Here is a 15,088-nt window from a genome sequence, read left to right as displayed (position 1 = left end):
CAAAAGTCGTTCTCTCGTTTATATAGTGATAACTATAAACTGATAAAGCAAATATTTCGGTTGACAGCAGCAGCTTAGATCATAATATCATAATATTAATATTAATATCATAATATAGTATATTATGTATAATATGATCTAAGGTAGGTAGCAAACAATTTTCGCAGTTCTGAGCTTCTGCCTTCTTTACCTACTAAACTATTTTTTATCAACTCATTTTTGAATAAATAGCCAAGTTAATAAATTTGTACTATATTTTGTTTTACCTCTCGGTATCTCCTTAAAAACACATTTATAATAATTATTATTCGCTGATAATTTTTTTAGTCATGATTTAAAATTTTTAACATCTAGATTAAATTTAAAGGCTTATAAACATTTTTTTTTTTTTGTGGTATATCACAGTAAGTATGGACATACTGTCAGTTGTGTAAGACCATTAAACAGGTATTATGTTCTAGAAATGGATTTACAAAATTTGGAGAACTATCCTGTGTACATATTAAATGTGATTCCGGAGCTGACTGAAGAAAGCAATGTACAACTACCACAACAAATTAATTCTGGAGAATTGATGTCTTACAACTTCTATGTTCCAAATGTAGACCATCAAGTTCCGACAGTCAGCACTGAGTGTATTCCACCAATAGTTTCTCACACAAATTCTACAAAATCTATCCAAAAAATATCTTATGACAAAACTATACACCACTCAGCAATCAAAAACGATCAATCTACAGAGTTAGTAATTAACCTAAGTATTGCATCTATTTTTGTTTTAGAATTTAAATTTTATAAAAACCAAATGTATTTAAATATTGATTATTATTGAATTATTTTAGACCACACATTATCACTTATTCAGATAAATTTGTTAAAGATGTATCGTTGTTACTTAAAGATGAAGATATGCTTAATGATGATAATAAAGTATTGAAATATGACTCAACAACTGATACTAATGTTATTGTCCAGTAAGTAAATTAAAATTCTTTAAATTTTAAAGACATTTAAATGTTTTATTATGGCTTGGACTTGTTGAATTTGCTTATTTTTATTGAATAGTCCAATAAATTGCCTAGTAAGACAGAAATTTGTTTCAACATGTAGCGAGTTAAAAACACTAAAGAAAAATTGCATTTTTTTAGAATAAACATTTTTTTAAGAATATAACATTCTATATTTTAAGAATATCATAGAATATTTCTTATAATAGCTGTAATAGTTTTCTGTTCATTATTGAAATCAATTACTATTGACAAAGTTCAATAATGATAAGATATTTTAAGAGTACATTTTGGTTTATTTTAAAAATAGTTTCCTATACAGCTTATTAGTATTCTGTTAGCTATACTGTCCATATATGAGTCTCATGCCTTATAGTCTTGTTTGAGTTATCATAATATTTAATTTTCTTTTTTGTGGAAAATTCCAATACATTTTAAATTTAATTTCGTTTTGTATCAAAAATTCCTAAACAAATAACGAATTTTTTAGTTGAAAATATACTACAGAGTTTGGGTTAGATACCGACTATGTATTGTGTTTGTGTATAGACATATGAATACAAATTTTCATTCACATTTTGATTATTTATATAATAATTATACTAATATTATTTATTATTATGTATTATCTATTAAATTCCATTTAAAATTAAAATAATAACTTATAATTATATATTTTAATGCATATAATTTTTTCTACTCTAATGCAGTTTTGCATGCATATTTTTATGATTTTCAATGCAACAACTCCGAGCTCTAGTTATTATTAATTTTTAAACTATTTTCTGTAATTTTTACTAATTAAAAAAATGAAAATGAAATAATTCATTTTATATTTCAACTTATAAGTACTTACTTAGTTACTTCAGCACATTGTAAATACATTTTTGTTGGCATTTATATTTTAAATACTTTCAATTTATTGAAGCTATGCATAAGGCATAACTAATAAATATTTTACACTAAAAAGCATATTATACAAATACATTAATTTTTGTTTAGTTTGGTAAGGCCAACTGATTTAGAAGCAAACTCTATTGAAATAAAAGTGCCTAAAAGAGGACGACCAAGAAAAGTCATGAGTGAATCAAATGAAATAAAACAAGATGAATCTTCAAAACAGTCAAAATCAGAAGATGTAATTCAATATACTTTAATATTTTCTTTTTTCTTAATAATTATTATATTTTTATAGATTATAGAGTATCCTGGAATATCTACAAAGTCTGGTCGCTTGTGTAAACCTCCAAAACATCTTTTAAATGGTGAAAACACAATGGAAACCAAAAAGAACTCATTTTTAATAGTCGACTATAATGGTATATACTTGTTTTCTATATTTAAATTACAAAGAATATATTAATGCATATGATTTATAGTATAAGGTCTAATTTAAATTCATCTATCAGAAAACTGATGATAGATTAGGTTTTAAATTTTGGCAAGCAAAGTGTATTCAATAGTGATTTCCCATGCAACCTATATGATGATTTTAATTTACTTAATCGTCAGAAAATACACTGGTTTGATATTATCAACACTGAATATGTCTAGTGTTATTTGTATATATTTTAAATATTTAAATAAAAACTTTAATAACATTAATATTTATTTTTTCAGACATTGGCAGAAAAAAAGTAAAATACAATGTTAAATCAGATTTTGTCTGTGGAGGATGTGGTAAAACTTATTTAGGACATAAAAGAATGCAAGAACATTTGGAAAGATTTCCTTCTCACAAGATGAATACTGCCAATAAACAAGTGGATTCAGAGTTACAAAATATTTTTCAAAACCTCCACGAAACACCGATGAATAGTAATACAATTTGAATATTTTAGAGAAAGTTAAGATGTTTTATTAAAACATTATATTTTATTATATTTCAGTTGATATAATTAATAGTAAAAAAGAAATTCATACTCAGACAGAAATTGTAAAAAATAGACATTGTGCTTATATAAGGTCTAAAAAAAATTTGCAGTTACATTTGAAACAAGTACAACAATATCATGAAATTCATTTCTGTAATTCAGTTTAATACATTTTTATTTGTATGTTATTAGATAATTAAACATCTGAAAAAAACCAACCTTATGAAATCATTGTCTGGAACAATATCTGTTTGGGATTTACTATCTAGTACACTTGAGAGTGGAGGTCTGCAAGCATTTTCCAAAGAGCTAAATACACTAATTATAAATTTAAGAAGTTTATCGAAATCTTTTAAAATTGTATCAAATTGTGAATCTAATTCCATTGATAACAATCATATTGTAAGATATATCAAATATCTGATCCTGCTAAAATTTAATTCTTTGTCTTAATATTTTATTAAATTCTTTAGTTTATAGATGATTCATTAGGACATTTGATGGGTTTACCAAAAGGCTCTTATACTTTAAGAGACATTCAGAATGATTATGAAATGGAGCCAGAATCTAGTGTTTGGACTATGGACTCTACAAAATCTATTGAACCCAAAGTGACACCTCAAAATTTAAATTGCCACTCTAGTCCTATTCATTTAAATATTTTTGATAGTCAATCATCTAAGGTAGATTTCTTACTGAGCTCTAGTATGGAAGAATCAATATTATGTGATGAAAATCAAGCTGTTTTGGAAAGTGTAGATGGTCTGGTATCTGAAAGGTTACGCTCAATGTCTGATCATTTGCACACAAATGTACCTATAATTGGTAGGTTATAATTATTATTGAGAATATATTTATACCTACTGATGTACAAAAAATAAATATTTTCAGATTATCCAATAGCATCCACATCATCTGCTACGAACGTCTCTCAATCAGATTCCTTTATGGGTCATGGAGTCTATGAAGTCTTCACTAATGAATTGAATCTAGTCCCAACATCTACTGAAGAGTTCATTAAAAGCTTAGAACAGTTTGAACCACTAAATGACACTGATAGCGCACTGAGTACAGAAACGAGAATGTTAGACTTTGAAGATCTTCAACACACGTTTCACACTTCTTAGGTTATTGAGACAAAATACCATCAATAATTGACCAATAGCTAAATCATATCTCAGTAGCTAAGAGAAATATATTTAATATTTATTTTAGTTTTTTTTGACATAAATTTATAGATGTTATTCATCATTGATAGATAAATCTATGGCTTTGAATAAGAATAAATCAGATGTAATTATTGAAAGTAAATACAAAAAATTGCATATTTTGTTAAAATTTTTTGATTTATATCATAGAGATATCAGTTAGGATGACATTTGAAGTCAATGTTTTGACTATATGCATACTCCAACATGAGAATGTTTGTTTTAGTTGATATCCCTATAATTACATTAGCATTGTCAAGGTGTTGTGCATATACAAGTATACCAACAGTACATGGTTCACAACTTGGGAGTCTGATGATAGCTCGAACCGCTAAATAAAGCTTTAGTAGCCAGCTGCCGCTTGTGGATAAGCACCTGACTGATACTTGTCTCCTGGTGTGGACTGGTAAAAAAGGCATGGGATGCTACATAATTTAAAGGGCAAATAAAAAAATTGTTTGAGGCAAATTTAAAATATGTAGATTATGTATAAAATATTGAAAATACTTAAAAATTGTAAATAGGTACCAAATTAAAACAAATATTCAAATGGGTGTTCAAACAAAATTATACAATAATAGATCAAATATATTTTAGGGCAAGAGATGTTGCACCCCAGCCAGTTTGCGCCTGCTTGTCTCCAATTTAACGATGCTTACAAACATTTAATATCTAGTTACGTTCACGTAATGGGAATAGATCTTTACAATGATCTCATCTTCCAATGTCAAATACTTAAAGAAACTCTATTTTATGTCATAGAAAATATTACCTGTCAACTACTATTATTATAGTAACATAAATATTTTTCAATTTTTCTCACATTTTAATAGCTTTAAAAAATTAAAATGTGATACTGTTAATTGATTCAGTTTTTTTTTTATACTTGTACAGTACTTTTTAATTTACAAAAAATAAAAAGTATAGTTTTGAGTGAAAAATAAGATTATTTAAGATAATTTGACTAACTAATTAACTAACTTAAATAATTAAATTGTATTTATGATCAACTACTAAACAAAGAAGATTAAATACAATCATATACATTAAACTGCTATATTTATAAATTATTGTGATAATATTTTGTGTTCCCATCAAAAAAATCAAGAAAAATAATAGTTTAGTTTACTTTTATAGATTCTAAAGCTATGATTCTAAATTATGATATAGGTTTGCGTTTTATATTATTTGTTTTTCATTGAAAATAAACATTTTCATAATACCTATATAAATATATGTATGTATAAAGTATTTTTATTAATTTTGTAAATAATTAAATCACCTATGATAATGCGTATTTTTACACACTTTAGGACTCATGGATTTTATTTGTAACTTTTAAGGGTGCTAATATTATGTTGTGGTCTGGGGGCACAGGTTATATAATTTGTAGATCCGGCACTGTTAGTGATCTATAAATAATACTTTAATTTTCATTCCAATCTAGAATTGTACCTATTAGTTGGTTACTGTGCTAAACTAAAACTAGCATATTTTACTTTTAATTAGTTAAAATTAAAATTTGAATTTAGATGTTATAATGATGGATAGCATTTATGATAACTGAAACAATCATCATAATATTTTTATTTGAAAATAATATCAATTTTAATAAATAGCCAATAAAACTTTTAAACTTTAATACATACCAAAATAAGCGTTAACCCTAAATTTTTAAAATAAATATTGTTATTCCTCTCGCAACTAAAAAGGCTTTGTATGAAATTATTGTTATAATAATCAACTGTACAACACATATAATAATAAATATAAAATTTTTCCTTCAAGTATAATTTTTTAATGTCTATAAATATTACAAATTGATACTAACTAAAAAAAAAAGATATTATGTTTTTTGAAATACATGTATTTTTATTTTATTGTATAAGTGTTTTAAACCATTTTTATTAATCTAATAATATAAATTCTGCTGTTAAATGTTTAACAATATTAATGGTACTTGTAGTTTCTATGATGCACAAATTTGCCATAGTTAATAGTGTAGAAGAACAACATTGAACCAGCAAGAATATGGATTAATGGAGCAACTGTTGTACGTTTTGGTTGAACATATTTATGTGACCAACGCCAATAGGCACGCGAAAATAATCCAGCAATTGCTTTTGGTGATTTGTTACGACGTCCCACCCATTCAGTGACCTGAAAAAATACATGATAAAAATATTGAATAAAAGGGATGATTATGAATAATAATTATTAAATTGAAATATTAAGTAGTTAAAATGTATTTTAGGTAGCTGGTATCTATTGTTACCTATTGAACAAATCAAAACTAATTTTTATATATAAATAACAATTTAACCAATACATTGAATTATACAAATGTAAATTAAGAATATTTTGCATTCATTCATAAAAACATTTAATCAAAAATATATTCATAATTAAAATAGTTTATACATAACTATAAGTAATATTAAATACAATTTTTTATACAAAAATTAAATAGGAATTAATTGTTAAATAATACATTTTCCACTATAAGTCTATAACTGATAATGTATCAAATGTCAAAAGTGTGAAAGTTATAAACAAGTATGAATTTTAATGAAGGACAAAAATTTTTTTCGATTATATTTTTGTTATCAAATATAGTAACACAAGCCATAAGTTTGGACTTAGGAGTAAAGATTAATGATACGAGCCATATTATGTTGGACATTAGTAAAGATAACCTGTGATCGATTTCCAATATTTTTAGAACTACTCGTAGGTCAAAGGCTAGTGGTTAAGTGGTTAACATTTTTTCATGCACCACTCTGAGATCACAACATAACTGTCAAACTTCAATCATCAAAAATTTGATTGTTGTCAGAATGTCAGATACTTAAATCACGGGCTATCGCCATTGACTACTATCCTTTCTACCACGCAACCGTTACACTTATATTATGGTACGTAAAAAAAAAATTCATCTAATGAATCGATTTCACAACAGCAAACATGAAACGTGTTTTCGATTCCTGGTTGCGAAGTTAGGTTAAACCGTCGAGAAAAAAAATAGTTACCTCTCCGAGTTTTAATTGGCTGAAAGGTGTATCGGGTGTTCCGTAGTAACGAGCAGGATCGTACGGTCCATGGACTTTTGGATTATACTCGGCCGGATAGTCACCGATTGCCATCTTGAACGATGCTGTAAAACGGACTGGATGGACCAGAAAAACAGCGATTTCGGTTGTCGCCCAACGATCACGAATGAAAAATCGTACAGCCGTCACCACCCGGTGAAGGTTAAACAGTCGACTTGCAAAGTCGCAAATTTAATAGCTATTATTATTATTATTTATTACGGATTTTTATCAATACCACCCAAACAGCTGATCCAAAACAGTGTGACCAGTTGTTGGCACGTGTACATTCAAAGGGGGAAATTATTATCTAACCTGCTTGCACGCGGGAAGTATAGTTTTCTCAATGGCGGGAAGACCACATTGTGAACCTTTTTTTTCGTAGACCATAGCCTGCTGATCCGACAGACTAATGGACTATAATTCAATTAGTGACTGCTTTTATTACATAATATAAAATACAAACTAAATAGTTCACCGAAAACAGATGAGCAAGACTCAGATCTCAGTTATAGCCAAGATTGAAGACTGAAGAGACAGTAATGGTACAATGTTGCAGTATTAGGTAATACAATTTATTTTGTAGCTTTTATACCACTACTAAGCCATTAAAGTACAAGAGCGCAAATTCGTTGTGTGCTTTTAGGTTATTGAGAAAAAAGTCGATTTGCGCTTTCGGGTTGCACTGTGCGTTGTTTTCGACGTTTTCGCATTATGCACTATAGCCACCACAATTATTATGTACCTGTAGTATAGTTAAGCTTAAGTTAGTAGGTATCCTATAGTAGCCACTAATCACTATATTAAAATATTAAATTATAATTTAATTGTTACCCTCTAGATTGTACCTATAAAATAAGTAGTATTGTCATACTGTAGATTAGCTATATAAAGCTGAGATTTTTCTGAAACTGATGTGCCTTAAAGTCAAGGATGAATTAATATGTATGCACATAATAGGAAAAAGATAATGACTGACTCGTTAATGTAACCGAACATATTTTATTCTATAATTCGATATATTTTACTCGTTATAAGTTATAATCATACTCGTTGTAGACGTACATCTATATTTTAACATGCATTTATATTTCATACCTGAGATGGACTCGTGCTGGGGCCTGGCCTAACGTTTTGATATTTGGTCGTAGTAATAAGCAGTATTTCGTTCTCGTTATAAGCGCTGCTCATCATAGTGATTTATGATTTATCCTATTCCTAGAGCTAAGTTAATTTTCAATATTACAGCGATAATATAAAATTGAAAGGTTTAGTTTTCTAATGATATTGTATTTGCCATCTAGCCATTTTAGGTATTTATGACGTATAAATTAATCGAAAAATATTATTCGATTATATCTTTTGAACATAGAATAATTATTTTTTGTTCCTTTTTGAACCATACTCACACTATAGCCATGAGCTTAAGCGAGTATACCAATACCAATCTTTAAATATCACAGAACAAATTATTCTTTGATAATATTATATTGCATATATGTAATCTCAATTGTATCAATGCGACAATGCATAATATTATGCATAGAGAAGGACCTGCACTGTTCCAAACCAGTAGAGAACTTCTTACAGTCAAGCACCTTCTTGTATACTAACAATTTAGACAATTTATAGTCACATTGTGCGGGAATATTAAGCAAAAATTCAAATCAAATAATTTTGACGATTAAAAACGATCATGCCACACTGACACAGAATAGTCAGATTTTTATCACAATGAAAATACTAAATAGCGTTTGATATTTAGGTATACTGAAGCCCTATTACAATATTGCTAAACTTATTAAAATTCTTGTGGTTCACTGCAGAACGTAAATAAGTATTTTAGATTCTGAGCGGAGCTAGGAATGTATTGATTTTACCATGATGTGTTTTTTTTGTCTGTCATCACGTTTTTAGGGCATTAAAACTGCTTTGATTTTTGACTTCAGTTCCTCGTTCGATTAGAAAGTGAATCTAGTTGGTACTTGGGGGGGGGGGGGGGTCAAAAGAAAAAATTCTTAATATTTTTTTAAATAATCGGGGTAAAAAATTAAGGGGAAAACGGAAATTTTACGCACAATCAATTTTGGTTTTTGATGTAACTTTAAAAAAAATGACCATAGATACATGCATTTTTCACCGAATGTTTTAGATTCTGAACGAAGTGATGAATGTATTTATAAGTATATTTTATCCACCATACAATTTTCAAAAATGTTCGACTTAAGTTGAACTATTCATAGGCATATGCAATTTTCAATCATTATTATAGTTTTGTTTAAATGAATATCGATAAAAATTTATTTGTTGGGTAGAAAATCTTGAAAATTTAATGCAAGGTTCCTAACATATTGTTAAAATAGCAGTTGAAAAATAAAATAAATTCATAGTCACAATTTTTTTTTATAACCATTCAAAGTTTGAATTTTGACAAAATACGTAAAAATCACGAAAATTCACAAATTATTTTAAGCTAGAAATTCATAAAAAATTTTCTTTTTAAATCTAAGATTTGAAAATTTAGTACAAGATTCCTTACAAGTTAGTCAATCTTTATCCCAAAAAAAAATGTCCACCAGAAATTCAAATTAAATTTTTATGAGCGTTTGAAATTTAAACTTTTACAACATTGAATTTTCACTAACTTTTTCATTTAGCGATTTCCTTATTTTGGTGTAACTCTTAAACAAATGACCGCAGATGGCGCACATACTAAAATATTAAAATTTTCACTGAATGTTTACATAGTCATATTTTTCTATATTTGATAAAATTTTCAAAATATTTTGATTTGTTTTGAGCTGTTTACTGACATTTTAATTTTTCAACTTTTTTAGTTTTTTTTTTCTATAAATACCGATACAAATTTCCGCTCAGAATCGTTTTTCGTATATAATGATAAAATTATGTCATCGGATTCAAATTTAATTCCATACATTAGTCATTACAGTAACCCACTGGTAACCTACTGTAGGTAGGTACAGCAGAGCAACATCTACGACTTACCCGCTTTGTATATATTCAATTCAGTAAATTTAGAAACATAAAAAGAATAGATAATAATAATGAGAATGACAGTATCATACCAAATATAATAAATCACGATGATTAACTTTTGAAAAATCCCGAAGGTTAATTTTAAAATCCTATTATATTAAAACCATTTGGTAACGATGTGGAATTTTGATTACAATTTTAAATTCTAAGAGGAGCAATGCCATTGCTGCAATGGTACTGATTTTACTATGTGTTGGTTTTTCGTGTCTGCATAAAGTAGTCTGCAAATATTTACCACTACAGAAATAGTGTAAAACAACTATAGGTACGATATAATAATATCAGAGATTAGAATGTGTATATTGTATAGGTATTGTATTTTTATATATTTTTTCTTTCATTTTGTTTTTTTCCCGGAGGATTGAACGCTGGCAGACAGGCTGTCGTGCGCGCGCTATGCGAATTTGGCTCAGCTTAAACAATCGCAGTGCCGCCAACTCAGGGAGGGCGCATCGCTTCTCCACGACCTACTCGCCCGCTGCTGAAAATCCGAGATTTTAATTATAATATTATTGATTGTTTGCTTAACAATTGTTATTACTTATTTGTTATTACTTATTAGCACCACATTCATCCGTTGCTAGACGTGTAGCCGCGTTGGCGTAATCGATTCCTTCTTAACTTTTCTAGTCTATTCAGGTTTCGACCGATTCGTCAAGGTCGGACGAACTACGCGCGTGCCAAAATCTCACCGCGTCGGTCCAGTACTAGTATTCGAATAGTGTACTGATCTTTTATCTATCTATCTATGGTCCCATTTTCCAGATTATTTGCACCGATTTCAATACAACGTTGTTATAATATCAAGTGGCTAGTTGAAATCTGTGATTTTTGGTTTTTTTTTTTTTTTTCATTACTCTTCTGCCAAAATACCATTCCGTTTCTCAGACGCCATATCTATCACGAAATATGCGCCGGGTTGGGTCGTTCATGAAATTCATCGTGCGAGCGGCGCGTGCTCGATCAAGTTAGGAAGTAAGCACGGTGACGTGCATCGTAACCGCGGTCGACCACGCGCGTGGCTTACGAAAAGAAGCACCGTGCGCCGCCGCCGCCACATCACTTCCGTCCTGCGCCCTTTGTACGGCGTGTCTGATGACTGATACTCTCTGTCGACTGTTACTCTGACGTAGGACATCGTCCGAGCGATCGCGCGCGGCGTCTGCGTAGTGCGCGCTGCGTCGTATGTTGTCGTCACGTCAACATCCGCCGTTATTCGTTTTTCGGTTTTCCGGACGTCAGCGGCACGACAGACGTCATCGTTTTGGAGTTATTGCGATGGAAACGGGTCCAAAATAAGGTCGCTCGCATCTATTCTTCCGTACTGTAGATCTCACTGACCCCGCATTACGACGTTTATATAATATAATAATAATATTATGGCAGTCACGACATTTACAATATGATCGTATTGTAATAATAATATACTATGGTCGTCTTGACGTAAAAACGGTGTTATATTACAATTTTGTGGTAGCCGTCAAGTTTGAATGCAACTTGCAGTTTGCGGGTCGTATAATTTTCGGTTTTCGATTAGGTCATTAGGTGCGCCAACGCAAAAGTTGTCATCGATTGGAGAGAGGGACAGAGGAAAATATTATAATGTTATTTATCGTTGTATTTGTGCCAAAAATATTTATTTAAAATGTGTTTAAATACGTGTATTATTATATTATTTTGACATTTATAGTACATATTATAGGTATAGTAAACAGATACAACCACATATCCAGAAGATAACGTGTTGGCAGAGTGGTAGGGACTAGAGAGCGTGTGAAGAGGGAAAATGTAGATTCACAATTCTCCCATGGACGTAATTGTATGTGTATGTGATACATTAATATAGTCGAGTCTTGTGTAAAATATAACTTTTAAACAATATCACCTAATTGGCCTAATTACAAACCAAATCAATATACATAAATAACATTTGATAAATTAAATATATTATATTATCTATGTAAAAAATAAAAATGTTAATTAACATTAAATTATTAATAAAAAGTAATAATCATATTCGTAAGTCACAGATCACATTGTAATTAATAATAAATTGCTATACATTTTTTAAATTAATAATGGAATATTTACTATTTAGTTCTATAATCTAGTGTAATATAATTCTAACACTTCTAACTATATCTGGAAATGTTAACAAAATAGTTTTGATATAGCGTTTTAATTTAAAATGGTTATGTAGGTAACTCATTTTTGCAATTTAATTATCTTGTTTTTAATTATAGTGCTGACAAAGCATACTTTTATATGGTTTTCTACTTTTTTACATAGCCCATTCGTGGCTGATATATAAAACTGTAAAAGAAAAATACCTTTATCGATATATAAGTTGTTGTAGAGTTGGTTATTATAAATTTCTGGGATAATTTAGTATAGAGATATTTAAGCCAATGTTGTTGCATTTTACTGTTAGCCAATATTTTAATCCCCACGTGGCCGAAAAAAGTATTTTACACCTTGATGTACACTTGCAAGTTGCAATAATTGAATAAATAAATAATAATCGACTGAATTATTCAATTCTACATTGTATTGACTATTAATATTTGTTTCGAATTAATATTGACATTGACATTTTAAAATTTTTAAACTATTATACCACTCACACGCCGGACACACGATATAATATATTTTATAGAATGTTAATAAACTAAGTAAAGGTAATAGGGACAGTTAAAGAATGCTCTTTTTAAAATCCTTGTGGTATCAATGGAATGCACACCAGAGCTTGAATAAATTAATCGATTTTGTGGAATCATCCTTTAAAGTACTAAAACTACTTATAGTATAATAATAATATTACTTTATACATATATGTGAAATTTATGATTACCTATTTACCAATACAAATTTTCCTCCTCTCCGGGCTCCCCCATCCCCAAGACCGTCAATGTATTACATAAAATATTTCAATAGTCAATACATCATGGTTTTTACTATATTAATTATTAATTGCGATAAATTAAATTAAATTTTATAAAACAGAATTCGTAAAAATATCGGTATAGTGGAATACTGATACGTATTCGATTCATTATTTTTGAGCAAAAGTGGCATAATACTCTGCGACCTATGTGTCTGTTAATTTGATTATCAACATTATGTTAACCAAATTACTAGAATGAATTAGTGTATATTAAGTATTAATATATTATTAAACTAAGGTAAGAATATTATCTATGGGAATTTAAATTCCCATATTGTGATTCTAATTGTGATTAACATTTTAGGTAAAACTGACTTATCGTTGAACGGTGTATAACATAGATTCTGTATACGCATGATATACATCAAATCTACATAGTATACTCGTATATTATAATCTACAAAAAGCAATAGTTTAAAATCATTAAAAATATTTGAAAATCCCATTGCGTGTTGTAAAATATAGTAATAATATACTAATAATATACTTTAAAATGTCAAGTTCCCAGAAATATTTTTAAAAAACAGCAAAAACAACTAAAATCCTTATTTCCTGTTTAAAATATATATATATTCAATTTTTACAAAATTTGAACTTGAAATAATAAAAAACTGTGCTTACACATATTTTAAATTCTGAAAGAAGCGACGAATGTATTGATTTTACAATAATATGTGTTTTATTTTTTTTGTCTGCAGAAACTTTTTAAATATAAAAAACGCTTAGATTTTCAACATCAATATAATCTCATCTAATAGAAAGTAGAAAAGCGAATCTTTTATAGTTGGTATACTTTGGGTGGTCGAAAGACAAAATTAACAATTTTTTTTTTTTAATTAATAATTGAGAAATAAAATGACAATAGGTAGGTTATCGGGAACTTTATACTCAAAACCAATTTTTGACAAAATCCGTTTTCCTACTTTATTGTAGTTCAAAAACGAATATATCGTAGATACTATTGACATTTTTACTTAACCCTTAGGACTCTGACATAATATTATTAGACATAAACATTTCATAATATATTATTTTAAATATTTTGACTTTTTTTTGAAAAATTGTCTAATAATAAAAAGTGGACAATTGGGCATCACTCTATTGTACATTAGGTGCAATATAGGTCACTGTAATGGATGTGTTGAATTTGAATTCAATATTAAACTTAAAATCATTTATAAAAGAAAAAGTATTCGCTGATTGAAGAAGATCTGTTCAATATATCTGTTTCAATAATATTATTATGATTAAATTATTTCTATAAAAATAATTAATTTTAATACTATTATACATCAGTAATACAATAAGTTGAATTCATTTTCACCGGCAAAATGTTATTTTATGTATAATATACAAATCATATACTACTAGCTGAACCCATGCACTTCGTAGCCCGTTAAAAATCCTACATCTTATATGTCTCAAACTGTGTGTGTTAAATTAATTTCCTGTGATATGCTAGCAGTATATTTTTATATATATACTATATAGATAGATAACGGTTAAAATATACTAAGTAATAATCTCACAACGATATTCAATTATGTTTATCATTATGTAATTTTATTCATTTTATCGAGATAAGTCTGACAATTCAAACTAGTCTATTATCTGCTCATAGGTCTAATATATTTCTGTACCTACCTAATTTTGTCAAAATCGGTCCAGTCGTTTAGGAATGCGTAAATAACATACAAACAGACAGACAGACACAATAAAAATAAAAGTTTCAAGTACCCTTGAATAATATTTTTAAAATTACAACAATATCAAATTTATAAACTAAATCGATTTTGTTAAAAACTATTTAGCCTATTTTTTTCCTCCGACGTTTTTAAAAACTACTATAAATTTTTTACTATTGATCCACGGGTGCCCCCCCCTCCACCAAAAAAAGATCAACTAGATT

The 15,088-nt window shown here is 28.4% G+C and overlaps 2 protein-coding genes across 3 annotated transcripts; one reads left to right on the top strand and one right to left on the bottom strand.

The window, feature by feature from the left end:
* Positions 1 to 33: 33 nt before the first annotated feature.
* LOC149054242 (uncharacterized) lies at positions 34 to 4,219 on the top strand. 2 transcript variants are annotated; one of them, XM_089230507.1, is made up of 10 exons: positions 34 to 404; positions 462 to 741; positions 843 to 974; positions 2,010 to 2,145; positions 2,203 to 2,326; positions 2,628 to 2,825; positions 2,897 to 3,006; positions 3,074 to 3,283; positions 3,355 to 3,706; positions 3,773 to 4,219. In XM_089230507.1, the coding sequence occupies exons 2-10, from the start codon at positions 464 to 466 to the stop codon at positions 4,006 to 4,008; spliced, it is 1,776 nt and encodes a 591-aa protein (XP_089086633.1). In that variant the 5' UTR covers positions 34 to 404; positions 462 to 463; the 3' UTR covers positions 4,009 to 4,219. The 2 variants fall into 2 exon arrangements, with proteins under 2 accessions (XP_089086633.1, XP_089086634.1); XM_089230508.1 differs by having other exon boundaries at positions 448 to 741.
* Positions 4,220 to 5,864: 1,645 nt separating this feature from the next.
* On the bottom strand, positions 5,865 to 7,372 carry LOC149054241 (putative ATP synthase subunit f, mitochondrial). Its single transcript, XM_089230510.1, has 2 exons — positions 7,119 to 7,372; positions 5,865 to 6,249 (listed from the first exon to the last, which is right to left on the bottom strand). The coding sequence occupies exons 1-2, from the start codon at positions 7,230 to 7,232 to the stop codon at positions 6,040 to 6,042; spliced, it is 324 nt and encodes a 107-aa protein (XP_089086636.1). The 5' UTR covers positions 7,233 to 7,372; the 3' UTR covers positions 5,865 to 6,039.
* Positions 7,373 to 15,088: the final 7,716 nt, after the last annotated feature.

This window comes from Diuraphis noxia, unplaced genomic scaffold (genome assembly GCF_037042655.1).
Source record: "Diuraphis noxia isolate RWA-SAM2 unplaced genomic scaffold, SU_Dnox_SAM2 contig0009, whole genome shotgun sequence".
Lineage (NCBI taxonomy): Eukaryota > Metazoa > Arthropoda > Insecta > Hemiptera > Aphididae > Diuraphis > Diuraphis noxia.
This window is presented reverse-complemented; position numbering and strand designations above follow the sequence as displayed.

Bases quoted from the DNA above. Each gene is read 5' to 3' on its own strand.
- LOC149054242 (XM_089230507.1), top strand. From the start codon at position 464: ATGGATTTACAAAATTTGGAGAACTATCCTGTGTACATATTAAATGTG. The intron at 2,826-2,896 runs GTAATACAATTT...ATTATATTTCAG, and splicing joins CCACGAAACACCGATGAATA to TTGATATAATTAATAGTAAA. The intron at 3,284-3,354 runs GTAAGATATATC...TAAATTCTTTAG, and splicing joins CCATTGATAACAATCATATT to TTTATAGATGATTCATTAGG.
- LOC149054241 (XM_089230510.1), bottom strand. From the start codon at position 7,232: ATGGCAATCGGTGACTATCCGGCCGAGTATAATCCAAAAGTCCATGGA. The intron at 6,250-7,118 runs GTAACTATTTTT...GTATTTTTTCAG, and splicing joins GCCAATTAAAACTCGGAGAG to GTCACTGAATGGGTGGGACG.